Source organism: Pseudopipra pipra, chromosome 2, assembly GCF_036250125.1.
Source record: "Pseudopipra pipra isolate bDixPip1 chromosome 2, bDixPip1.hap1, whole genome shotgun sequence".
NCBI classification, from domain to species: Eukaryota; Metazoa; Chordata; class Aves; order Passeriformes; family Pipridae; genus Pseudopipra; species Pseudopipra pipra.
The window spans coordinates 111,930,227-111,957,967 of record NC_087550.1 but is presented as its reverse complement, the minus strand read 5'-3'; the positions used below and the strand labels follow the sequence as shown (position 1 = coordinate 111,957,967).

The 27,741-nt window shown below is 47.8% G+C and overlaps 1 protein-coding gene across 5 annotated transcripts; it reads right to left on the bottom strand.

Moving 5' to 3' along the window:
- Positions 1-264: 264 nt before the first annotated feature.
- On the bottom strand, positions 265-26,459 carry NYX (nyctalopin). Of its 5 annotated transcripts, XM_064646895.1 has the most exons (4): positions 26,075-26,459; positions 6,780-6,846; positions 6,286-6,636; positions 265-2,674 (listed from the first exon to the last, which is right to left on the bottom strand). In XM_064646895.1, exons 3-4 carry the CDS (start codon positions 6,305-6,307, stop codon positions 1,275-1,277), a joined length of 1,422 nt encoding a protein of 473 aa, XP_064502965.1. In that variant the 5' UTR covers positions 6,308-6,636; positions 6,780-6,846; positions 26,075-26,459; the 3' UTR covers positions 265-1,274. The 5 variants fall into 5 exon arrangements, with proteins under 5 accessions (XP_064502965.1, XP_064502963.1, XP_064502964.1 ...); XM_064646893.1 differs by having other exon boundaries at positions 6,286-6,846; XM_064646894.1 differs by lacking the exon at positions 26,075-26,459 and having other exon boundaries at positions 6,286-6,361; positions 6,544-8,219.
- Positions 26,460-27,741: the final 1,282 nt, after the last annotated feature.

The window sequence follows — 27,741 nt, the reverse complement described above, 5'->3', positions numbered from 1 at the left end:
TGCTGCCACTCCAGCACCCTCAGGGCAGGGGAGGAAGCCACATTCGTGTTCAATTGCTTGGGAAAGGGAAGGTGTGGGGGGAAAAGGGGGCTATGGAAAATATTTTGATAGTTTCTTAAAATTAACTTCCATTTTTATTCCTCCTTCATGACATTTTAGCACTAATAAAGGGTTGTATACATTGCATCATATCATATGAACGTGTACATCATAGTATGATAAGCCATGTATAATGATTTAATATTGTTAAAAATCACAGACGTATTTCTATATAGTTACTTATATTTCAAAGTGTTTCTGCTTAACACAAATGCAAGTGTGGTCAGGCTCCAAGTGAAAATATTTATGCTGCAATAAACAGCTTGCCATTTGCTCTAGACCATGAAAGGACATTCATATGCACCCAATTTGAGTAGCCTACAAAAAACCCCACCGGAGTTATTCAAGGATCTCAAAAAAAAAAAAGGGAGGTCAAGCAGTTAATTTACTTTTGTGAGCAAAATATCAAATTATTTTATTAATGTGCTTTGATACATAAAACATTATTATTCTTTCTGGTCATATTAGCAGCTTTCATTGAAGATTTCAAAGATAAAACATGTAAGATGCCATATAAAAGAAAATGACAGCATGGTTGGTTAGTATGGCGTAATGTGATACAGTATGTGGTACACATTAGTGGTGGACATATAAAATATTTAGTAGAGCCTGGTTGCATTTGTCATCACCATGCTTTGCCCCTGCTGCCATGCCATGAAATAATCTACAAATAAAAACAGTGTATTCCTTGTAACCATATATTAATTGAATAAAATTAAATACATTGAAATGACACTAATAAGTATGTTGTTAAGTAGCTTTGCCTCAGAGAAGAATATTTTGACAAACGTGGGTCCATCTGGTTCTCCTGCATCTGTGCCAGGATAGCAGAGGGAGAATGGATCAAAATCCTGTCGAGGTACAGGGACCATCACAAGTCTCTCTAGGCAAAACTCAACCTTGCTACTACTCGTCTTCCACAGAGCTCTGTGAGTATCCAGGAGGCTCTGAGACACCCAAAGGGCAGGTCTCTTACCCAGAGTGGGACCAGCCTTGAACTGGATCCCACCAGCTCCCAGGGGAATCTGGAGCCAGATCCAACCAACCCAGCCTGGAAGAGTTTGGAGCCAGTTATGTATCATAGGCCCACAGTACAAACTTCTCCCTAATGACTAAGTAGGTGCAAGGACTAAACGCTTAAGCAGGACCCATGGTCAGTCCAGACAGCCCTTGGACTATTTGCACTGCAAAACAATCACTGTAAAAAGTGCTGGGAGGTAAAAAGAAGAGGAGTCGGCCTCGATACTCTTTTCCCCCACGCCAGAAGAAACCCCTTCGGTCTGTCCATCCAGCTGCGTGGTGTTACTGTAGACTTCGGTGGCGTTTGACACCTCTTCGGGAAGGCCCATCTGGAGCAAGAGTTTGGAGATAAGGCTGTTGAACTTGCTCTCTGTGGTAGACCAAGGCTCTTCACTTGGGGTCGGACCCTCAGACGTGATGTTTAGCTCCACCGGGTCGAGACAGTAACCTTCTGGCGACCTCTCGTAGAGCACGTCCGTCAGGTCAATCCCAGCTACTGAGGAGGGGGAGGCACAAGGAATATCCCTGACAAGCCTGTAATTCTCCATCCACTCCTTGAGCCACTCGATGCGGCAGTCACACTCCCAGGGGTTGCGGAACAGGTACAGCCGCCCGAGGAAATACACCGGCTCGAAGACAGAGAAGGGCAGGGTCGTCAGGTTGTTGCTGTTCAAGTGCAACGAGACCAGGCTGGTGAGGTTCTCAAAAGCCCCTTCCTCAATGTAGCTGATCCTGTTACGGTCCAGGTAGAGGATCTCCAGCTCCCCCAGGTCCCTGAACCAGGTGTTGGAAACGTTCCTGAGAAAATTCCCCCCCAGGTTGAGCATCTTCAGGCGCCTCAGGCCATCGAAGGAGTTTTCTGGAAGCTCGCTGATCAAATTGTCGTTCAGGTACAGGTACTCCATCTTCTGACAGGCCTGAAAGGCTCGCTCGTGAATGACATTTATCTTGTTGTCCTGCAGATTCAGGTACTTCAGCTTGCTCAGGCCCTGCAAGGAGTTGTAGGCCACCGCTTCGATCCTGTTTCTCTCCAGGTAAACGTGGGTCAGGTTTTCCATGCCCCTGATGGCACCTGGGATCCTTCGGAAGTTGTTCTGGAAGCAGAAGAGCTCCTGTAGAGCAGGCAGCTCGATGAAGATCCTGTCTGGGATGTTGAAAAGGTTGCAGTCCGCCAGGTCCAGCCTCACCAGCCGTCTGAGGGCGGTGAAAGTCCGCGTGTGGAGATAGCGGATGTACTCGTTGTGGGCCATCTTCAGCTCGGTCAGGCTGGGCAGCCCCTTGAAAGCCCCCGGGGTGATGAAGGAGATGTTGTTGTGGTTAAGCGACAGGGATTTGAGGGAAGGCAAGGTCCCAAAGGCCCTCTCGGAGAGGAACTTGATGCTGTTTTTGTCCAGGTTGATAGAAGAGGCTTCACAAGGGAACTCGCTGGGGATCTGCCCCAGGCCGGCGCGGTCACAGAGGACGGAGCAGCTCCGCTCCTGGGTGCACACACAGTTGGGAGGGCAGGACCGGACACAGGCCCAAACCCCGTGGACATGAGGGATCCAAAGGATCACTGCCGGGCAGGAAGGTGCCACGCCCACAAAGGCATGGCAGGAGAGAGTAGGGATGCACTATTAGCAAATGTATGAGTCACCACAGGAAAAACAAATTATGCTGTCGTTGCCTCCCTTCTAGCCAGGCTAATTGCCACCTGTACTCCAGTGCTGAGCAACGAGCTCTTGTGAAGGATTCCTAACAGTCTTCTATGGGGGTTGTTAAACCCACTGAGAATATACATCATCTAGAACATCATCTCTGATTAACTGCTCTCTCCCCAAGAGGGGGCCCACCTAGACTTTAGTATTTCTTAGTGTCTCTGCAGCTGGTATCTCTGCAGGCTGATGGGGACATGGTTTGGCCAGGCAGAAGGTAGAGATTTTTTAGCCAGGGAGCAAGCAGAGATGTTTTGAAGGCCAGCATCTATGGATTATAGCAGTATTTCTGTGTGGGGAAGAGGGGAGGGCAGTGTATGCTGAGTCAGGCAGTGAGCAGGGGAGATCAGCTGATTTCCTGGGATATGTCAAATTCATGCTTGTTGCTGCTTTCCTTTGTTCAGTCAACGTAACCTTTCTCCACCAGAGCCAGTGCAGCACTGGAAGGGGAACTATCAGCTCTGAAGGATGTAGTACAGTGTTTAAAAACACATTCCCAGTGTGTACTGGTAAAACAGCATGACTAAAAACAAATTAAGAGATATTGTTCAACTGCTTGCTTCATGATCTCATCATAGATGAGATACTCTGCACCTCCAGCACAGTTTTTACTGTTTTGCCAATTCTCAAGAGAGTCATCATAGTGCCTTATGTTTGATGGGAGCAGCCACTTTGTCCTTTATAAGCCTGACATGAGAGGTGTGTGGCTGTTGTTTCTTTTCAGGTTAGTCCCATGCAGGTGGGTGTACAACAAGGAAGAGAAGAAAGCTCTTCGGGAGAAATCAGAGAAGAACAAAAGGAATAGGAGACATGAACCTCCATAAACAGGCTCTTTTTGTGGGGAAAAAACATCCAGTCAACAAAACATCTGCAAAATGAATTATTTTTTTTATGTAAAATGGTTTTTACCTCTGAAAGAAGGGAAATTTAGGTTAGATATATGGAAGAAATTCTTTACTCGAGGATGGTGATGCACTGGCACAGGGTGCCCAGAGAAGTTGTGGATGCCCCCCCCCTAGAAATGTTCAAGGTCAGGTTGGATGAGGCATTGAGCAACCTGGTCTAGTAGAAGGTGTCTCTGCCCATGGCAGAAGGGTTGGAACTGGATGATTTTTAAGGTCCCTTCCAACACGAGCCATTCTCTGATTCTAGGAAAATAAACTCATTAGAGAAGAAGAACTGAAGGTAGAGCCCATTTTGTAATTGCTCTCCTGGGCATATCCTACCTGCTACTCAACAAAATGAGCAGCCACACCAGAGAACTCCATGTAGTCACTAGCAGGAAATGGTGCTATTGCTCCTGACTGGTTTTTCTGCTGCAGTTTATTGGCTCCCACATAAGCCTAATTCTTTTTTTTCTTTCTTTCCCCTAAAAAAAAACCATAAGATACCAACAGCCACCTTTATTACAGCGCTGCTGGGATCATGGTGCTGCTGCTGTTGTGGTCATGTCTGTCCCCCAGGGCCAAGGGACAGGCTTTCCTCTCCACTCCTGCTGAGTGTCTGGACAGGGAAGCTCCCAGCAGTTTGCAGCACAGCCATTGCCCACTGCAGCTGTATTCCCAATGGGCATTTTTATTAAGACAGACTTGTGAGGTGATATGCCAGGAAGCATCAGCTTCAGCAAGCGTCAAGCTTTTATTTTAGCAGTCCCTGAGGCTTTAATGTACAGAACAAATGACAATTCAAGCTGCAATTTCTCTGCCTTTCCTCCACTCTTTTTAAAGGCAACATGCACAGGACTGTATTTAGGAGTTTACACTGCCTGTGGCTTCTGCAAGCAGGAGACTTGTAAAAACATTTGCTGGGCAGGTCCCCACTGAAGGGCATCAATCCAGGAACTGCCCAGATGGTTCTGTTCAAACCATCCTGGTCATTGCATGTGGAAGAGGGATTTAGATAGAGATTTAGAGAGCATCCCAGAAGGACTTTAGCTGTGGTCTCTTCATCAAAATTCAGGTCCCATCATGCCTGGCCACGCTATTGTGACTGGAGAATTAGCAAAACAGCATCACTTCAAGGATAAATGATAGTGAAGGACTGTGAGAGGTGGAAAGGATTTCAGACAGATTGTCATTTTGTTTGTTTGTCTGCTCTCCTCCTTTTTGCCCAGCCCTTATCTAACAGCCACAGCTAAAGGAAAGTCTCCTTCAGACAGGGCCCTGGGAGGACAGTAGATGAGGAGCCCAAGGACAAGAGGGGGGAGAACACACTGGGCTCAGATTGCTCTTTCTTTGTTCAGCCTGCCCAGGGGCTGCCTCGTTCCCTACCCTTTGCACCAGCCCACCCCAGTGCCTGCCAACAGGGGCATATGTTGTTTTTGTCAGGCAGTTACATAAACTGAGGGCCAGACAGATTAAGGATTTGCCTGTTCCCAAATGTCTGACTGCAGGTGGCTGTCTGGAAAACGATGAATGTAAGTGTTGCTGCTGGTATGAGAGCCTTGTATGGGCTCAGGGTGACATCCAGAGGGGCATATGTGCATAGGCTGTCCTATAGGTGAGAGTGTCCTGAGCAAGTTCAATGCTTAAAACCAGCTGCCCCAAGCTCAGTCACATCTCTGGCCTTCAGAGCACACCTGTACCCACTGCTTTGTGCACTGTGTGCAGGGTAGGAACAAGTCTGCTGATAACCAAATCCCCTCCTTCCCCTCCCTGCTTCTTCTCTAATCACTCGGTTAAGGAAATATTTGTACCCAAGCCATATCCAGCCTGTTTTCCTTACACACAAGTGCCAAATCTGGGTCTTCTGCAAGTGGTATTTCACAGCAGACTGCCAAGATCCCTGTTTATAAGTGTAACTCCCTGTTTATAAGTGTTGCATTGTGCAGGACATGAAAACAAGCACTTGAGGATCATCCCATGAGACAATATCCCCCCAGCAATAGGAGCTCAGAGATGCCCCTCAGCACCTCAGTCTTTGTGGCAATTTCTCCCTCTTTCTCTTGCAAGGGAAGCTGGAAAACAGTCTCCACCTGAACCCCAGTAAACCCTCAGGAGAGCTGTTGCTCAGAGCACAGATTAGCTCTCCCCTGATCTCTGACCAACATAGCCTTAAACATTCCCACCTTTCCCACCTTACTCCTTCCCCAAAAAGGTTGTTCTTTACTTTTAATGCTGTGTTCACAGACAGGGCAGTGGCTGGAAGATGCCTCCAACTCATTGACGCAGAGGGTGCTCAAATGAAATGCGTGTTTTCGAAAAACAGTGAAATAGAGCAGTAAGGTCAAAAATATTTGTGACATTAAGGAATAAACAAAATTCCCCAAGGATGATCTCTTTTGTTTTTTTAAATACTACAGTAATTCAGTATTTGGAAGAAACAGTGAGAGACTAAAAAAAAATTAAAAAAAATGTTGCAGAGTTTTAAGGGTAAAGAGACGCTGATTGCAATAATTGAGTATTTAACCACCACCTTTCCAAATGATCTGTCTAATCCACTACTGGGTAATGCAGAATAAGAGTATACTCACCATTTAAAATGATGGCAAACATTACCTTGATTATTCCCTAGTGGCATTTCAGGTCTGGCAAGCAAACTTGAGGGATCTAAAAGCACATGGGAAGAACAGAGACAGGTTTCATCCTCTGTCATTTCCCTGTATCATTTGTCCACAAAATGATCTATGTTTAGAAAGGAAGATGAAGAAAAAAAGCTCTTCTCTCACACACTTTCAAAATGAAGAAGTCCCCAACACCTTCCTGGTGAGTATCTTTCTTCCAACACTGACCTTCTCAGGGAATCCTGCAGCTTTCTGCCACTGCTTTTTGGGAGCTCATCCACATCCTTTCCATCAGCCGTGCCAAGGTCAGGTTCCTATTATCTGATGTGGGGAAAGGTCACCAACAGTAACAGGCTGGCTGCCTCCCCAGGAAATAGGTGGTGGTACAGAGGAGCGTAACCAGCTTAGGATCAAATAGTTGAAACTAAAATTCCCAACAGAAATCATCCGGATGCGTTGCTTACCTGGCCAGGCAGTGGCTGTGTCCTCCCTCCTGCTCATGAGGCTGCCATTAGCCATGCGAGTCAGCCCCTGAAAAGTTGGCATTTTTTTCTCACAAGCTATCATTTAATGGCAGGAAAATCCTCTGTATCAGAGGAGGATTAGCGGAGATGGAAGAATGTGTCTGTCCTCTAAAGCTCCCAGAGCAAAACAGGGATTGCACACAAACCAAACTGATGCTTTCTCCCCTCTGCCAACCTGCTCTCCCCCCACCATAAAAAAAAAAAAAATATACAGTCCAGAATTGGGCTGCTGCCACTCAAACAGCATTGCTGAAAGTCATTACTCCACTCTCCATTATGTAAGGGCAGAAGAGGTGGGAGGGTGCAGCCTAAATGGAATTAAATTTGGGGGCAAGCACAGGCTTACGACTTCCCTTCGTTGAGCTCTCCAAGCAGACAGAGCTTGGGACTCTCCCCGTGCACATTTTCCCAGCTCCAGCATGGCTCCCACACTGCTAAAAGGATGCCAGTGTGCTTTGCTGTGCTGGGAATTGCTCCTGAAGAAGGACAACCACACTGGGAGAAGGGTCAGCAAACCCTTTCTGGAGCTTGCATGGTGTATATAGCCCTTACAATAACAAACTCTTCCCTGTCTATGTGTGTGTTTTGCTTGTGATGCTGCAGCTAGTGCGTGGAAATCATAAGGACAGCTTCTGTACGTGGTGATGTTTTAGCATTCAGGATGTGATTTCTTTTATAAAGCCTTTTCTGACAGAATGATGATGGTTTCCTTGCAGAGTGGGGGCTGAATAAGTGAGTTATCTCAGCCTCCCATGCCTTAGGTAATTGCATTCACCATGTCAGAGGGAAAAATAGCTCTACTCTTTATTTCTAAGTGAATTATTCTGCCTTTTTTTTTTCCCCAGGAAATGGAATACCTGATGAATTTATGCTTGATACAACAGGAAAGATTCAGCTGGGAACCAGCCTGCTGCTGCTCGGCTCTTCCTGCAAATTAAAGCACCCAGATACACCAGGTTTATTTTAGTTTAGCTTTCCCTCAATCTCAAGGAATCTGGCTGGCACCTCCGGAAATTTGTGTCTGTCTCAACAGCATGAGCAGGCTGGTTGTGGGGGCAGCCTGGAGGGGAGGGGATGACCCAAATAGCACTGTTTTTAGCTGAAGGATACCTTTTCCCACCACCCTGCTGTAACAACCCCCACAGCTTTGCACCTCGGTGCTTTGCACTGTGCTGTTTTGCAGAGGAGGAAAGAGATTTGCAAAAGCCACAGACGGGCACGTTGCAGCCTCTGCCACGGAGTTGAAGCTGCTGGAGACTTTGTGGGGACAGAAGTGGCACTGTCTGGGTGCTTACTAGTGACAGGGCAGCTGATGGCTCCCCTGAAAGTCCTGGTTCCCACGGGAATACCAGGAAGCCTCAACCCACCTGATCACAGAAAGCAGATCACCGGCCTTTCAGCCATGGAAAAAACAAGGGGGAGGAGGAGAAAGTGCTGTTCTCTGCTTTTCCTTCCCCAGCATTTACCAGAGCCCTAACAGTGGTATCAGAAATTATGTCTCCTCCCAGGTGCACACATGCTGTCTGCAAGGTGGGAGGCAGTGGGCAGGGAAGGTATGTGGGACTTTGGCACAATTTGTTGTGTGATCAGTTGGCAGCTCCCCAGGGATTAGACCTGCAGCTCGGTTTGCACGGCAACACTAAATCAGAAACCAGGAGGGACTGATCTGCACCAAGGCACCACATTTCTGCTGAGATTTTGGGGCTCCCCTGTGCCTTGCTGTGAGCACCTCAGCAGTTACTTCTGGGGTTGTGGGTGTCTACTCTACAATAGGTCCGTGCTGTAGAATCAGCAGCTGTGGTGCTGTTAGCAGTGCTGCTGAAACCAGCTGCTGCAGGAAGGCTGGCAGGGAACATCCTGCAGCAGCAGCCTCACCATAGACCTGCACATTTGTTAACTCCTGCAGGAGCTTCTGACAGCAGCTCTGCCATCAGCATCCATCCCACATACACAGTTCAGTGACTGCAGCTGGCCTGGCGATCCAGCCCAGTCCCACTCCAGACTTTTCTACTGTGGCTGGAGGTAAAACAGCAGAAACAGTCTGTGTCCTGCCCCATCATGAGCCCCACCCACCCCCAGCCTCACCGGCAAACCTGTGTTGCACACCTGGAACTCCTGCCTGGCCAGCAGCAGCAGCCCCAGGGCTCACAGCAGTGTATTTCTGTGTGTCATCCATGAGCAGGAGTCTCACTCACCTCCAGACCTCAGCACAGAGATGGTATGAACATCTCAGCACATGCCCTGGGGGGAGGCTGGGGAGCTGGGAATGGGAGGCACACCGAGACCACAGTTTCTAGGAAAGTCTCCCACAGTCAGGGAGCATCACCCTGAGAGCAGCTTCAGCAGGTGCACTGCAGGTGCACCAAGCCAGACACCCAGTGGCTCCCATGAACTTCTGGCAACTTCTGATTCATTTCCTCATAACCTTTGGTCCTGAAAGGGCATGACAACGCAAGAAAGAGGCCAGAAAAGGAGAAGTTTCATGTCGTCTTAGGTAGAAAACCTTAAACACCAGAGGGTACATAAAGGAGACCAGCATTTATTCTTAAAAGAACCAAACTTGGGCTTTAAACCACACCTCAGCATTTTTCAGAGCATGACTCATGGCTGGTTAATGCTGAAGGTTGAGCACACTAGAGATGCTCAGTGCTGGGAAGCTGCTGTGGCTGCCAGGCTGGAAGTAGACTCGGAAGCTGCAGCCCTTGCTACTGCAGCTCTGTGCTGTTAATTTCTTTGCCACTAAGGGCTCTTCCTCATGGTCTGCCCTTTTTAATCTCTAGGAACTCGGAGATGCCAGAGGTCAACAGAGCAGTGCATCTGAGACCAGAAAGCAGCAGAGCTCTGCTGCCACTAAAAAAAAAAAAACTAAAAAAAAAAAAAAAAAAAAAAAAAAAAAAAAAAAAAACCAAACACATTTATATCTGATCTTCCACCAAAAAAACTTGAAGAATTCAGTCCTGATTGGAGGAGCCTGCTCTGCTCCAGTAGTGTGTGCTGTGGGGACATAAACCTTGGCACAGCTTCACCAGCTGGCAGTGAAGAAAAGCCTGTCTTGCAGGACAAGCCTGTGCAGACTTGACTCGAGATTGCTTCTAACAACCCATTTCTTCATGGCCAGGGGCATTCCATGTGACAGTGACTTAAGGATATGTATGTAGCTCCTATCTCTGATACACATTGATATGATTTAAAATGATCATTGGGGGCTGTTTCTTGTAGTGGTTCCACTTCAGATTAAAACATTTGCTTCATTTTCAAAGGCTGGCTAAGAACAGCTGGTGGGACTCATCTCCCCTAACTGAAGGTGAGAGGTCTCATCTTGTCTACTTTAGCCACCCACCTGTGGGCACCATCATGGCCCTCAGCAGGGCCCATTTTCACTGACAGGATGACAAAACAGCTGAGGGTGTTCAGCTTTGGGGACACCTCCACACCATTACACACCAGTGCTGGGTTAGATGGAACCCAGGCATTGCATGTCCAGATCCTTCCAGCCAAGCACTGCCCTCTTCACAGCAGTGAAGAGGCAGAGTTGCTTGCCTAACTCCAGTGGCTGAACATCTTCAGTCCCCTGTTTTTAATCTCTGATAGCTGCTTGCATGTGTGGGACCAGTGCTGGGGGTTGAGGTCCCTGCGCCACAGAGCGCCCGAGCCCCTCCACCTGCCCCAGGCTTTGGTTTCCTGAGCTTCTGTAACAGCACTCGCAGCTCGGTGCACACTTCCCCTCTTCTCACAGCCACAGCTGTGCTGCACAGCTGAGCCTTTCCTGTGCACGTAATCACTGGGGTGACCTTTGAAGAAGCTGCCTCAGCGTTTCTCGACAGGGCTCCTGTTGTCGGCTCTGCCCCGTGGGACCAGGCTGCACTCGGGGTGGTCACACAACTGCTGCGCTCACGGCTCCGGATGGTGTAGGTTTGGGGCCAGAAGGTAGCCTCTGTGGTGGGATTACTGTGCTCTGAGCAGACAGGATGGACCAGTGTGGCCGTGCTGGGGTTTGGAGCTGCAGCACAGACCGCACCGCCACCAGAAATAGTGCTTGGTACACGAGTGATATTGATGACTACAGGAAATGCAGAAGCTGAGGAGTCAACCAGGACTTCAGGAGCAAGGATTAAAGAGCCTCTCCCTTGCTCAGAAGAGAGGACAGCTTCTCTTCTGCAGGCAGGGGTTTCATTTTTGTTTGGACTGAGGCCACCAAACTTGGCTCAGGCACAAAGGTCCAGAGCCCTGAGGGCACCTGTAGGTGTTATAAAGGCGCTCTCCTGCAAGGCCTTCCCCCATCCCTACCCAAATGGGGTCCCATTTTATCCCAGGACCATCAGTTCTTGCCCAGTATGGGTGCCGCAGGTCACAGGATGTTGCTGACCCTCTCCCTCTGTCACAGCCCCCTCACAGCCCACCCAGCCCCCTCAGGCTGCTGTGCAGTGTCCTCGTTGGGCTGCCTTCTGCCAGTCCCATGCCGGCTGCAGAAGACCCACACCACCTCAAGACACCCCTTGGACAGAAGGGTGTTGTGCCCCCCACAATGTCCTCCCCCCTATCCTCAGCAAGGAGGGCCTCCATTTCACAGCAGCAGCTGCCCCGCTTTCCCTCCCACCTGAGCCATGTCTCCCAGTGCTGCAGGCACACACACACTCATGGGCTGCCCTCACAGAGCTGGTCTGAGTGGGAACAGTTTCCTGTCCATGGACTGAGAGCACAGGCAGTGCTGGGCACATCAGGATGTCCAAACCCAGCCCAGGGGCACAGCAGCCCGGCAGTGCCTCATGGCAGGGCTCAGCTGGCTGCAGGCTGCCCACAGAAGTAACCCTGGGGGACTCTTCACCACCTGGTCCATGGAAGGAGGAAGCAGGGATGAGACAAGTCAGCCAGCAGCAGCACTTGGCAAGAAATAGCCGCCAAAAAGCTGCTTACCCACGTGAAGGGTAAGGAAGTGAAGACAAAAAAACAGCAGAAAGAGTCGAGCTGGGCACCAAATCTGAAGGCCCAGCCCAGCTGCAGCACGAGCATCTTCTGCAAGGGAACAGCACACTCTAGGGTAGGCAGCCTGAAGCAGATGCAATGCACAGCAAACCTTGGGCTAGTGTGTTCATCTGTCAGCCCAAACCTCTGCCAATTGCCCAGTTAGACCCACCCCATGCAGACCCCACACACAGGCAACAGGGAGCCAGGGGGATGGAATGGAGCTCCATGAAGAACAAATCCTCCAGCTGCCTGGCAGTTGGAGTGGGACACAGACCCTCTCCAAGACTGCCCAGGCCACTGGCTTTTACATCAGCTCACCAGGTCTCTCCCAGCCCATCCTGTGGAAGTGGTTTCATGTCTCCCTCATGCCAATCAAACAGTAACATTTCCAGCAAGAAAGGAGCAGTGTGGGCTGCTCTGCAGTGAGGGGCTGAGCATTTGCCATGGAAGCAAGTTCCTGCTTCCCACTGCAGTACATGTGTATGGATGCAGTGCTGAAAAACAACACCATTTGGATTACCAGGTAACTCCTCACAATACCCAGAGCAGCCCTGGAGAAGGAGGTGGAAGCTGGGCTCAGATCTGTATTAACTAAAGCTGAAGAAGAACTTGAATCTACATCTCCCACATCCGCTCTGTGACTCTTGGCTTTGACTAAAACTGGCCAGCCACGCTCAAGCTTCTCTGTTCAGGGAAAAACCACTGCTGGTGAAGCCTGAGCAGGGGATGCAGCATCTGTGTTTCTGTGCAGGGTGAGGGAAGCCCTGCCCTCACTCCAGCCCCTGAGCAGCCCTCAGCTCAGTGAGCTGCACAGCATCACCTCGTGCCCGGCGTGTGTCCGAGCAGGCGGCTGCTGCTCACATGTCACACCAGCAGACAGGGAAAGTCAAGGCTGGCAGCACCTGTACCAGTCAGCCTGCCCTCCCTGCTTAAGCCAAGGGTGCCAGTGGTGTGGGCGTGCACAGCCAGGCAGCCCTGGGAGGGTTTGGCCTCATGACGCTTTCACCAGCAGCTGGGGAGCTGCTCTGCCACAGCCTTTCAGCATCTGTGAGGTCATTTCTATCCTGTGTAATACAGAGCTGCTTGTTTCCTGCTGAAGTCCTCATGCCATGCTTTCCACAAGGCAGTGGCTTCCTGCAGTTCCTTGTTATCTAATGGGAATGCTGCACAGTACACCCAGGAAGGCAAGGACATATGGCAGTGAGCTCCACTTAATTTCCCCTTGGTGGCTGGTGAGTCCATTCATCCTAATAAATCTGCCTTCACAGCCACATCTGGGCAATGCCCAATGAACTTACGCAAAACACTGTAAACACCTCTTGAAACAGCCTATCTGCACTAAACACACAACAGCCCATACATTGTCCAGGCCAACAGCCCTCCCAGGGCTCATGAGACAGTTTATTCACCTCCTGGTGATTCATCTCTTCCACCTCCATGACAGGAGCAGTGCCACCTTCTCTCTCCTATATAGTGTCAACATTTGGGGCAGGTTCATCACTTACCTGTCTCTGCTTAGCTCAGACATTTCTATCAAGAGCCTGCTCTGTAGTCAGGTCAGATACTTGGGGAGAATGAACCACAAGCACAGGAACTCTTGGATGAAGGGATCTGGGGAGCTACAGCTGTGCTGCAATGTGATTTTCACTCCATCTGTCATGGTACTTTCCCCTACCTGACTAACACTTTTGAATGCCAAGTAACAAGGAGAACTCCACCATGCCAACCAGCCATAATCACCTCGTAATAGATCTAAAATAGAATCTGTTGTCTGTCAAAGTTGCTGGCAGGCAGGAAAGGAGCAAAGCATCAAATCAGGAATAAACTTCAATACCATAATAACAAGTACATTATACCAAAGGTTAGATCAACATACAATTACAGATGATCTGGAAGATTTCTTAAGTGAACTTATCATGCCTTACTGAGTATGCAATGGCTATACATTCCGTGAGTAATCAAGCCCAGATCAGGTAAAAAACTGGAATGAAAATATAGCAAGAGAATTCATGAAAAACTGCTCATTGTGGTTGAGACCTCTGTGTACTGCAATACAAAGAGACACACACACACCTTTCAGCCATGCCCCCTCCTAGCAAAGGGAAGGAGCATAAGAAAAACTCCACAGCTCCTCCCCACAGTTGTATGAGGAAAAGCTCCCCACAGGGTGGGGAATGTGTTGGGCCACTAAGAAAGGATGTCACAGATAAAGGACAAAGAAACTCAGGGAATCCAAACATGGTGCACTTGAAACTCTGGTGAGAAAACACAGCATTGCTCCAGAGCACCTCAGAGGGGAGATGGAGCAGTCACTGGGATCAGGAGCTGCCCTGGGAGCAACCAGTGCAGCCATCAGCAGACATCTGTCACGCTGCTCTCCCCAGGCTTCTACCAAGCCCATCTGCAAGGGGTTTAGGTTCTCCAGCTCCAGTAATGCAGCTACTCACACATCCCCTGTGGCATGTGACCCTTGTATAACAAGGAATAAGTGATGCTCCTCGTGCGGTGGTGAGACAAAGAGATTTAATTCAAACTCGCGCGCCCTTTTATCCTTACAGATCATGTGACTTTCTTAACCAACCAGTTTACTAACTCTGGGGCATGCTCCTTGGGCTCTGTACCTGGCACATCCTCTGTGCCACCTTTGGCCCGCCCCTACACATCCCCTCTTTTAATTATATTAAGAAGTCACAAAAACAGTATGAACAAAAATGCAAACAACAATGCAAACAACAATTTTAACAATCAAAACATTATAAAACTACTAAGCTTCGCAGTGATCCGGCACATTGCTTGCTCAGTTGCTTAACTCTAATGTAAACCTTTTTAAAACCTTCTTATATTCCTATAGGGTAGTGCAACTTGGATAATTACTTTATTAACTGGGGGCTTATCTTAACTGTGTATAAACTTATAACTTTTTAATCTGAGGGTTTTTATAACTGGGGATTTCAAACTTTATTTAAGAACAGGGTAATCTTAGCAAACTACAATTTCTCAAAAGCGACCTGTGGCTGAGGTAATGTTATTTGTGAGGTGTTTGGTTTTTATTATTTGACCAATCACACAACCATTTTCATTCACACACTCATATCATACATCGGTGGCCACCGTACTGAACACACACATGAACACACACACACACATTCCAGAGATTGCTTTTCACCACATTGGTCATTTCCTAATGTAAACTTGAAAACATAACATAACTCTTTTCCAAACTTCTGCGTTGCTCTGGTTCCTGTTGCTGTGGTCACATATTGAATAGGGTTTTACACACCTGGAAGAAACTTGCTTGAGTTCTTTTCTATAACTTTTAGGCATAGCTTTCTCTCCATGTCACAAACCTAGGTATCTCATCCATCGTCCTGAAACCAAATCTTACTATGATTAGCAACTTTGGAGAAACAAACGCCTGAGGTGTGTGCTGCTTTTCAGACCTGCTTCTTTCAGCACTGTCACAACTCAAAAATTGATAACATACATAGCTTTTTCCAGATGTTCTTACAGGTTACACTAGTTCTCCCCCCTTTTGTTTAAACTTAGCACGTGTTTCAATATGTGTTTTTACTGTTTTATGGATCAGTGTGAAATGCTTGACATGAGAATTTTCCTATTTCATAGGAAGTAACTGCTTAATTTTAATGTTAATCTATTTTAGAGTACCAAAGGTTTGCTAAGCAACTAACTCATGTGTTTTACACTTTTGTGTTTTGTCTAGTGAATGTAGTGGCAGTTATGTTTTGTGAATGTATATCTATTTGCATGTACAATTTCAATACGTCCAATTCAAAATGTATATCTCTGATCGCCAAGCCTCATTTGCATTTAACTCTCTAGGGTGGTTTCCTGACAGTGTGGCATACTTTGATGATGTAGCTTTATTGATTGTTATTTTGAATGGTCTCTTAGAGAACCTGTATTCTGATGGAGAATGAATGAAGCAATTGTTTGCTTTAAAACTCTGGGTATAGTGTTAAACATTGCTGCTTTAGCAGCTTTTCAGTTTCTGTCAGTCATTGGCTGTGGCAGGTCAGGATGTGATTTTGCGTGCATTTGTGTACAAATCATACTTTTTGTAACTCACAGGAACCAACCAGAACGCATTTCAAAAAACAGGTAAGGGTTAACAATATCTCAAGGAAATTAACTTTCAAAACAGATTATCAACTTCATAGCATAATAAGCACAATTATAACATCAAAGGATTGTTTTAAATTTTTCCCAAGGTAATGACAATCAGTCCAGAACTATACAGAAGCTTAGTTCATGGCTTGTAGTTTTCTCACTGTTCCGTGGCAGGATTTATTTTAAGTCTATTGCAGCATATTGTGTTTTCCTAGATGCATATGTGAAGGCCCTGAGGCCTTTCATTGGTTCAGTATTGCATCTGGTGTGGCCTTTAAAGGTAAACTGTTGATTTCTGCCACAATCTGTGCTTAAGGAGATGGATTAAAATATTACCACCAAAACTTGCCAGGGCATCTTGAAATCCAGCGTCCTCAGCTGTCATCCTATCCAAATTGTCCTTTCAAGGCTGGAATGTTGGTAAAGGCAGGATTTCTTCTGTCCAGATCCTCAGTTGTGTTTTGCCCTAAATGACAAGCTTACAAACTCAATAGCAACTTACACAGATTTAGGTGGTGGGTATGACAGAAAAGGCTGTTTTAGAACCAACAGCAGGCTTCTCTCAGTTTGATCCCACTGAAACAAAGCTGCAATGCTTCATACCTGCTGGAAACAAAAACTAGGCAGATTTGCTTTTCAGGATCTCCCCTGTTTTGTTTGCTCTTTGTTACCTTGGTATAATTCTCTAATTTTTGGTTTGCCTCTGTAATCAACAATTTGTCAGACTTTAAGTTGGAGTTCTCCCCTAGCAACACAAAGAGAGGTTGTAGGTTCCCTCTGTTTATGGCTAAAACTGGTTTTAAGCAACTGGTAGCCTTCTGAGGGTTCTGCAACTCGTGTAAATACAAATGTTTTTTACCTCGAGCTGTGTCACCTGTGTAGAGCTTTTTTGCTGTGTTATCTTTTCCATGGCAAGTCCAGAATTTTGGTCGTTGGATCCTTCCTGAAACAAACTGAAGATCTGCACCTTGGGCAGTTTTGGTTAAAACAGCAGGAACAATTAGCAGTTCATTTCTTGTGGCACTGGTTATTAATGTGTCTTCTGCATAATGATGTATTATGGCTGTCTGATACTTCATTGAGGTATTTTGCATCTCCTGAGGAGGTACAGCCCAGCAGTGAGTTTGAATAGTTTGTGCACTGCTTAAAACCATGATGGAAAAGAGGGGTTTCTGGGCATCCTCAGGGTGACAGAGAATGGTAAAGGAATTGTTTTTTGAATCAGTTACCACTTGTGACAAATTTGCTAGAAACCCTTTAAATAGAGGCAGTCCAATCTGCAAGGCTTCTGCATGTGTTTTGACTGCGTGTTCTGCTGTTAGCATCTGTAATGTTTTCCACCTGTCACCTTTCTTTGGGGTACAGGGTACATGGTTATTTTGGGGGCTGGTTATTGGTGTGTGGCTTGCCTTAAGTAGTTTTCTCTTTTGCACATGAACAGTAGTGCTAAAAAAGAGTACAGCTAGCAATGCTATTACAAGCAATACAATACTTGTAGCACATCTTTTGTTTTGCGTATGGCACCCTTGGTACAACTGAGTCATTTCTCTGCTGCTAGGGTGTTTATGGAATGTTGCAATTAGGGGTTTCCAGGGACAATTCTCCTGATAGTGATTCATTTCTCCACAACTAAAACAACTAGTTGTGTGTCTGACTTCCTTGTGTGTTCTCATCTGGGCATCTAAAGCTGCAGCTAGAGAGGCAGGTAGCTGCTTCTCAGAGCTAGCCTTTTGGTAGGGTTGCACTAGCTCAGTAAAATCACAGTTCTCCCTTGTAGGAGAGCTCTGCAAAGCTCTTGCATTTTCTCTTTCAAAAGCCAATTGCTTGTACAGCATCTCTCTGGCTTCATTGTATTCAATTTGTTTGTTTAAAGTCGACTGTAGCTGGTCCAAACATCTTAAATTCAACTCAGTATAACTTTGTAACTCTCCACTGTTGGACAGATAATCATTTTGATCTGCAGTGATAATGTTTTTCATAGCTTTTAGGGCTTGCCTGGCTATCTCTTTATGGTATTTTGATTGTGAATCTAAATTATAATTTGCTTTTCCGCCTGATTGATGTGCCGTGGTGTCTGCCTGTAGGTATTTCCTATGAATAGAACAATTTTTCTGGAAATCAGCTAACCAGACTGTATATTGGGTGTCACTGAGAACTAGTTTTATCAGTTCTTTCCAGTCAGATGTAGTGAGTGGGTAGGTGTAACTCAATGCCTCCAAATATTTAAATATATTGGTTAAGGACAGACCAGAACCACTTACCAATTGCCTCAGGATTTCTGCGGCCTCATAGAAGGCTCGACTCTGAGGGGGCTGGCTTAGGCTCATATCGCCTGGGCAAGCCTGAATAATATTCAGGTTTTCCTTTCGTATTGCCTCGTCCAGACATTGTTCCCACATGTTAGCTGAAATTTTCCCCTGTGCCCTATTGATCCCTCCCGTTGGAACTATGTTTAGCTCTTCCTCCCCCTCCTTCTCCCCCTCCATCTCCCTCTCCCCTTCCCCCTCCCTCCATTCCTCCCATCCCTCCCCCCTTTTGGTTTCGGCAAAACCGGTTCCTTGTGGGGGGATGGTGGTCAGTGCAGGTGGCGAGTGGGGGGCGGGGCTGGGCTCTCGGCCGGAAAAGAAAGGTTGGAGTACAGTTTGTGTGGGGGGGGAAAATGGCTGCGGCCATGGCTGGCCATGCGGTCGCTGATCATTTGCAGCGAAAGGGGATGAATACATTAAATTACTCTCCCCATCACTGTAACAGGACTGCCTTGTGTGGACCCGGGGGTCAGAAGTTCGCATGGCAGTGTCTGTCTCTTCCCAGCGACTCGTTTTGCGTGGCTCACGTGTCTCCCGGTATGATCCCTGAGTTTGTGTTATCATGTTGTGCTGTGCTTGCTTTCAGCAGTGTGTGCGGGGGGGGGTGTAGTGTGGGTTGTTTGTCTTTCTCTGTGTGCCTCGTGCAGGCAGAGTTTATCAGAGTAAAACTGCTTTATGTTGCAAAGTTTAGCAAAACCCCAGAGTCTGAGTTTTGTTTCAATGTATCAGAGGTTTCTATGGAAACAGGTGTCTTATGTTACCTCATTTCGAGCGGCTGGGAGCACACGTTTTGAGTCCCTTTGAAGCAGTTTGGGCTATCGGCAGTCTTTTTTCTGCGGCTTTCGGGAGGTCCGGGCTGTGTCGGCTGCGGCGAGGGGGGTGCTGCTCCGGCGGCGTGGGCGGTTCTGCACACGGCTGGAGGCGGCTGCAGCTCGGGGCAGGTCCCGGCGCGGGGGCAGGCTCGGCAGATGCTGGTTCGGCGATGGCAGACCGTGGGGCTCCGGCGCTGGCGGCTGGTGTCCCGGCGCAGACTGCAAGCTCGGGACAGCGGCGGCGGCGGCGGCGGGGGGGCTAGGACCCGCGGGGGCGGCTCCGGCGGCGTGCTCGGGGCCGCGCGGTCCTAGCGCCGGCCGGGGCCGCGCGGGGCGTCCTCGGCGCGCGCGGCTCGGCGGGCGCCGCGAGGCGCCGGGTTGGCGGCGAAAAGCGGCAGAAAGTTCTTTTGGGGTTTCCGCGGTTTCTGAAAGGTTTTTCCTCAACTTGAAGGGTCTACACTATCGTCACTAACAGGCAGGGGCCGGCAGGAGTTTGGCCAAGTCTCCTCCGGTGCGCAAGACGCGCAGGGGGCGGCCAGCACACGTGCTTGGCTCGGCCGCTTCTCGGGTACTTTCAAACTACGGGTTTAGTAGTTGCTAGGCAACAGGCACTAGGTGCCGGCCGGCGGTGCAGCGGCACGGAGCTTTGCGCTTTCCGCTGGGCAGAAAGGCAATGCGGGGGTCTCGCGGTGGGGCTGGGATGGTACGGGCGGCAGCGAAAGCTTCTCGCACGTGATCCAGCAGCAGTCGGTAGCGGAATACCGCATTTACCAAATGACCGACACTTAGGGAATCAACAGGCTTTTCCCTGACGATCTTAAGGTGCTCCGCAGCTCGGGGCTCCGAGCTGCAGCCACGTCTCGCCCAGAGAACAGTCTTAGACGTGCGGTTTCGCTGCAGACAGACTCACCGGCTTTGATGTTGCATGGACCCTCTCCGCACTCTCCGGCTGCCTGCTCTGACCTCTCGGCTTCTTCCTTAACTCTTTCTTCTCTTCTTCCGTGCACTACCTAATCTTTTTTGAGCTCGCTAACTAACTATCCGTCTCTTAGATGCCACTAAGACCACGGGGTTTACTGACGTCAAAGTTTTTTGCGGTAAAGACTCCCATCTCCGAAAAATCGAGACGATCCCGGAGTCACCGGCTAATCTCCTGATTCAGGATATTTATCTCACTTAATATAAGCTAAATTTGTCCCTGTTCGGGCGCCATATGTGGCATGTGACCCTTGTATAACAAGGAATAAGTGATGCTCCTCGTGCGGTGGTGAGACAAAGAGATTTAATTCAAACTCGCGCGCCCTTTTATCCTTACAGATCATGTGACTTTCTTAACCAACCAGTTTACTAACTCTGGGGCATGCTCCTTGGGCTCTGTACCTGGCACATCCTCTGTGCCACCTTTGGCCCGCCCCTACAATCCCCCACCTGACATATGCAGAGTTTTTACACGGGTCTAAGATGATTAAAGCTAGCAGAGCCTGGGGGTGGGAGGGGAGCAGCCACTGCAGGAGTTAAGCTCAGATTTACACCCACATATTCTGCTTCCTACTCATTCCCTGCCTGTGATCTTATGGGCTGCTGACATCTCCTCCTCCGTGCCAACCCTGGGCGTCACCAAAAAAAGTCCCTGTGGCATGACATGGCAAAGACAGCAAATCCCCCACACTGGGGATATTTGTGGATCACAGAAGTACAGCACTTCTGCTCATCCAAAAGGCTTTGTTTCCTGCCAGCTGCAGAAGACCTCGATACCTGGGGGAGAAGGGATTCAACACCTTTTTCTGAGACATTGAATTGACAGTGGCAGAGGAGGCAGCTCTTGGATAGGATCGGCACTGAGTCCTAAGCCTAGTAACTGGCAATGGGAAGAGAAAGCTCCACTCCTGTCAGCTTGACAGCAGCAGCACTGCAGCCTTCTCATCTCTTAACCGTTTCTAGGTTGCATCCAGGGATGCTGTGCAGGTTGAGTCAGATTCACAGGAGCCCGCAGACAGGTGGGGAAAACCCTCTTTGCTCTTGTCAGAAAAGCTGTGCCACAACAGCTGGACTTAAGCAACAAGTGCGTTGCAACACGCTGTTGGACGTACTGTGCCTGATTTGAGTTATAACAGAGAGAAGAGACTATCTGCCCTCCTTGTATGGTGGGAAACAGAAAATAAACGAGGAGGCAAACAATGTGTATGAGGCAGGGGCAGAGAGATGCTGCAGAATCACACTGATGAAGCCGATCTGTGGGAAATGAGACGGAGGGCTAGATGTTCAGCATTAAAAAAAAATCACACCAGGGCTCTGCAAGATACCACAGCCCTCAAAAAAACCTGCCTTCTACCCAGAATTTCTCACTATGGTTATTATTTCCCTTTGATTTCAGCAGCTGTTTCACACTTCTCCTCTGAGACTTACCAGGTTGTGCAAGGGAGACACATTTTGGTACATGAGGGTGTGGGAGGCAGAAGGAGCAGCATGACAGGTCATGCAGGGCAGCAGTCCTGGGGTATCCAAAACATATCCTCTCCCTCCTTGGCACTCTCTTTCACAGCAGCCACTCAGATGCACTTGGTGACAGACCATCCACAGTCTCCCTCTTTCCTATCAGAGCAATGGGCTCACCACTGTAACAAAAATGCTAACCTTAGATGGGGAAGCCTCCCTGCTTGAGGCCACAAGTAGTGCCATTTAAAACTTGCAAAGAAAGAGCAGACTATGGAAGCAATGAATAAAAGCACCAAGATGGGACACACTTGGATTATTATTTGGGGTAGATGCTAAGTGGGTACCTTGACAGAACATCCTATCAGGTCCCAGGGACCCTTCCGGTGCTGCAAGTTGGCTGCATGTTGCCTGAGGGCTGAAAGGCTACAGCCTCATCTCAGGATGCAGAAAAGAGGAGGACACACAGGTCCCTCACAACTGGACAGGCAGTTGCATCTGCAGGGGAATGGGATGAGCAGCCAGGGCAGTAACACAATACAGTGAGGTTGGTTTGTGCCAGCAAAGCCCAGATCTGGACACACCTTGTCTGAGACCCACCCCTGTAGCTCTGGGGCTGTGCTGGGCAGGAGCACCTGTGTTTAAGTGGCTCTGTTCACACTTGAGTGACCTAAACAGGATTAGGTGTTCACCTGGGGTTGTCAGCAGCTTAAACACCCTCAAGGCTCTGGGCCTGAATGTTTGATCCACCGAAGACAGAAGTGGTTTGGGAGACGTGGGGCTTAGGCAGCAGCTGAGGGAGATCGGAACATTATATTTATTCAAGCATGGAATGTGCCTTCCTTTCCATACAGAAATCTGTTTGCCTTTCCTCCATCATGCCTGTGCAGGACCTACCAGCCCAGTCCAAAAACGCTCTGTCAGGTGTCGCTGGGGCACTGCTCACACACCTAATTCCGTGCGGGAAGCCCCAGCCCCAGCGCGCTCCCTGAGCTCCATCCCACGCCAGCCTGAACTGAGCATTTGCCACCACTCCCCTGGGAGTGTGCAGGAACAAACTGTGCTCCACAGCAACATCACCCACGGTTCATACACCAGCAGGTTTTTCAGTGCTCCCCTGCCAAACAGCAGCCCCGAGCTCCCTGCTTTCCACTGCACGGAGAGAGCCAAACCCACACCACCCTCTCCCTAAAGTGCCCCACCAACAGAAGCAACGGGCCGGCACGGATCAAAAAGGGACTATCCCCCCCTCCTGTTGAAATCATGACACTGTGCAGCGAAATGAATACATAATGCCAGCGGCTTCTGTCTGGCAGGAACGCAGAGTGAAAGAGGAGATGGGATTTGCAAACATTTCCGGGAGGGGGGCGGGGGGGTGAAAGCATCGCCTTCTGTTTCCTGGACAGCTTCTGCATTTTGCATTGAGCAAATCTGTAGATAAAATACAGCAGCAGCCTCAGGAGCAGAGACCAGACCCCAAGATAATTCCCTCATCCACTGCGAAAGCCCTCACAGGCAGCTCTCGCCACCACAGCCCCTCTCCAGGCCACTGCCCCTGGCCCCGTGCCCGACAAACACTCAGGCAGATAAAAAAATCAAGGCTCAGAGACTTTGGGCACCAGCGCAGCAGAAGCTGCAAAGGTCACGGTTTGGCACTGTAATTAATTTTGGAGTGGTTTTTTTATCTTTCATGCAAAGTCCACAGCAGAAGTGGGGAAGGAACCATCTCTCCAGGAGGTCCTATGGGCATTGTCAGACCCCTGCCTGTCTTTTCACACTTGAAAGGGGAAATGGAAACATTAATAGAAACCCAAATCAAAAGACTTGGGTGCCTGCTTTCAATCAAATCTGACATAAGGCAAGAAAGCTTAACTAGGGCCTAGAAAAGCACTAATCAAATGGAAAATTAACAGGTAATTTGTCTCTAATGTGAGCTAATCATTTCTAGGGGAGGAAATAATTAAATGGGGGAATTAAATCACCAAGAATTTGTGGAGTGACCATTTCTGATGGGATTCAGTTAATGAGCTATCTGATAATCATGTCGGCTTCATTTTCTTCTCCTCTGGACACCAGAGGAGAGACAGAGAGCAGATTACTGCATTGCTCCCCTCCAGGCTGCAGCACCTTGCTGAGCCTCAGCCTTCTGCCTTGCCAAAACATGAGCCATAAAAAGCAAAAGCCAAAAGTAGACCACTGGTAAAACGCAGCTGTTAAAAAAAAAAGTTAAAAAGAAAAATTAGTAGGTGAGAGGGAAGGAAGTTTGCTTTACAGAAATGGCTCACAGGGTCATGGCACACCCTGGTGCCTGAGCTCGGTGTCAAACAGGTGACACAGTGAACTAGAGGCAAAGTCCAGTGCCTGCGATGTGCAGGAAAGAGGGGGGTAAAAGGTGATTGCCCTTCTTTCAGGAACAAAAAAAAAAACCTCATTTTGCTTTGGATTTCAACTATGCCCAAGCTGTCACTCGATCCCAAGCAATGGGTGGGAGGTTGAGGCTCCTCCATGGCCGTCAATAGAAGCCAACCCACACGGTACCACCGACATGCTCTGGGCTGGGTGAGGGTACACAACCTCATTTCTGTCCAACTAGCCAGAGCAGTGCTTATGTCAGCATCATACTTCTATGACAGCTCTGTGCCAGCTGCAGGAAGAGAAATGATCTCCAGCCTTGCAGAAGTGCAGAGCCACATGGGCAGACACCACCTGATCTCTCACAAAGCCTGCCAGCACGAAAATAACTTCTCAGAAACACTCAAACACATCTGAACAAGCAGAACAAGCCAATACTGGATCAGCACTTTGCATCACAAGGCTGCAGTGCTTGTGATCCAGCCTCCAAAGTCCTAAATTTGGATTTGCTTGTATTTGCTGCATCTTCAGACCAATGCCTGAGCTCACCTACTTTCAGTTCTGCCAACTCCTTAGGGCATTATGTGCCAAATTCTCTAACCACCCTCCTGGATGGAAAAACACAACTATTTACACTTCAGGGCAGGGACTAATTTGTGGCACCTATAATGGGTTAGGCTCTGCAAGCAAAATAATATGGTCAGATCCGGGTGGAACTGAGGGGGGCAGTTACATTATCCACGTCATACACAGGCTGTGTTTTTCCACATGTGAACAGGGGTCAAAGGAGGGAAACTGAAAGCTTAGGGCCCTCTCCAGAAATGGAATTCACTATTGCTGATCTGTAAAATGATTCTCCAAGTGCTTTGATTTTCCCTGATACTGCATATACTTGCTGCAGTAACACAAACTGATAGCTCTGAGACATCCTGAAGTTTATGCCTGAATGACAATAATACTAATAATGAAGCAAAACATGAAAGCTGTCAGTGTCTGTTAGCAAGTTCACATTACAGAACAAAATATTCTCTCCTGGAACATGCTGGGTCTTATGCAGATTCAACTTTTCTGGGTGACGCAAATGCTGTAAAAACAACTCTGAGTCATAGAATAAAATCACATAATTCCCCAAAGCCAAATAAGGACAGAACTCAGCCCACACAGCTCTGACTTCCCATTTTCCTGGTAGTTACAATTTTGTTTATCTTCCCTTCTAAACGATACCATTTCCTTGCTCTCACTGAAAATCTTGATCCCCCCAAGCCCACAGTTGGTGTAAATACTGGTATTGTAAAAAATAAAGTCACGTCCCAGCATCTGCAAGGCCTAGTGTAAAGCCTGTTATGTGCTCTCTGGGACTAGCTTTGCTAATTGATATGAAGTCTTTATGAGGAACCTGGAAGGCACTCTCCCAGGCTGTCTGTAGTCTTATTTTGATAAATTTTTCACCAAGAGTTCATTTACAGCCCATTAGAGCCAGGCTTGGGTGTTTTATGAATGTAATACAGCAGCACGCAAAGAGCACTTAATGTCTTAAGTCTTTAGAATGCTTTTTAATTTTGTAACACAACTGAATTGTTTCACCACCAGATTTCCCGTGCACCAAAGCAGGCAAGGCCTTATGCAAACAGCCTTGCAGTATGTAAATAAAGCTTTCAGACTTGATCTGTGGGTGGTATAAAACATCATCACTCTGCTCCTGTCATTTGCATCAGCAGCTGCTGAGCTTTTCACTTTGAAACCTTAAGGACGTTTTATTAATAGGGTGGGAGGAGTTCTATGTAATAAACAGGATGTGATGTATTTGCAGTACCTGCAAGCATATTGCTTTATTTATTTTCCTTCTCCCTGGCTCGACAGCACCCGCATGAGCTGAGTGACTGTGCTCGAAATACTGGTTGCAACGTTCACATGGCAATGCACCATAACCTTGATCAGCGAGACCCTTTTGTCTGCTTTCCAGCCCTCTTCAGGGTCCAGTTTGGAAAGCACAGTGACATACCCCTGGCTCTACATTTTGGAAAGCATAAGTCTGCTCAAGGGTGTGAGAATGCAGCAGCTCTTTTGCCATTGTTTGCACAGTGCTGCTGCCTGATGATTGACACACCCAACGTAACCAGTGCCTGCCTAAGATACACACACACTCCTGGGCACTTGAACCCATTAACACAGCAAAGCCAAGACATACTCAAAGTGTGGGACTCGTAAATCAGAAAGAACAAACTGTGCCGTGACCTACCAGGGCTTTCACTCATCCCTCGGCCGCGGCGCCGCAGCTCCAGCCAGACAAGCCATGCTTGCACAGCTGCACCCCTTGTCAGCTTTCTGTTTGGTTATCCCTCCTTCTCCTCCCTGCTCTCAAGTCTTCCAAGTTACCACTAGTAACCGAATATATTTACTGAATAGAACCAAGGTCTCCGAGAACAGAAGAGATCTCGTGCACATTTGACATTTTTGTGTTGAACAGTAACATTTATGTATTTGAGGCATGTTTTTCCACTACTGTTTTTTTCAGACACAGTAAATTCAATCTGTTTTTAATGCTGGTTTTTTCCCAAAAGCAGATCTCTAACAGAAGCTTTATCATCAGCACGTCACTCGAGGAAAAGCAAAAGTGGTGATTTATTCAGCCCCTTTAAAACTCCTGTATCATTAAATCCGGTGTAGCTCAAATGTTTGAGAACTCTTGAGAAGAAAATATGTCTCTATTAAAGCTCCAAGACTCTTGTCTTTTTGATTAAGGAAAAGCAATTCAATACTTCTGAGACCTCCCACGCCATATTCTTAAGAAGGAAGGCAGGAAACAGTCTATCTGACATTCCCCGTTTGGGGAGGAATAGAAATACTTCAGAGTTCCTTTATCTGTCATAAGCCTGCTAAAAAGAAATGATTGAGGTTTTTAACTTCCTTGCCAGCTTTAATCCATTGATAAGCCTGGAAAACTCAGTGCTTTCACCTGGGACTTACATGAAAGGAAAGTTACATGAGTGAAAGTTGCAGATAAGCATCTCTTAAGAAGAGAAGGGGCATCATTATTACCCAGCCATCCTGGCACAGCATCTGTAGTGCTGTGTATGAGCTTAAGGGGAGTCACAGCAGTGACTCCACTTGGACAAGTGATACATGTAATTGGCAGTGCAGTGCTGCCTATTGTAACCACCAGGCAGCTCACAGAAATTCCTCCAAATACTGTTATTCATCTGCCTAACTTGTACTGTCATAAATACACTACCATGGGGTTTGTTGTAAGTGCTGGCCTTTCTTTTCCATCAAAGGGAATTTCATATATTGAAATTTAATCAAACAAGCTGCACAGCAAATTGGCAACAAGCCTTTCAGCCCAAATATTTGATGCTTTACCTGTGAATAGACACCATGATCAAATGTGAGGTTTACAGCCCAGGCAGGTTACTGGAGCATTCTGCCCCTTTAAAGCTAGACATAGATGTGTCCTATTTTAGCCCTGCACACAGAAAAGTGCAGTGTAAACACCAATACATTTCCAGGCTGCCGATGGATTTCACATCCTTTGCTTTTTGTCTTTCATCTCCTGGAGAAAGCTGCACCTCCATGTCTCAGCTACGACAGACAAGGGGTGATGTGCCCGCAAACCACCGAGGCTGGAGCTGTCAGCACCACTGGTGTCACACCAGTGCTGACTGTCATTCTGCAGAGGGCACTGGTGACTCCCCCAGTCAGTCACTGGACCATGGTCTGTACAGTTTTACAGCTGTCACGCTGAATATTTTAAACAACTGGGTTTTGCCAAGTCAGAACACATTCACAAACTGAGAGATCATCTCAGGACAAAGCCTGTCCAGGAAAAAGCCTATATTTTGGCACTGCAGCTTGGAGCAAGGGACTGCCACAGCTGGAGTCTGTTTATGGAGGAGGTTTAAAACACAG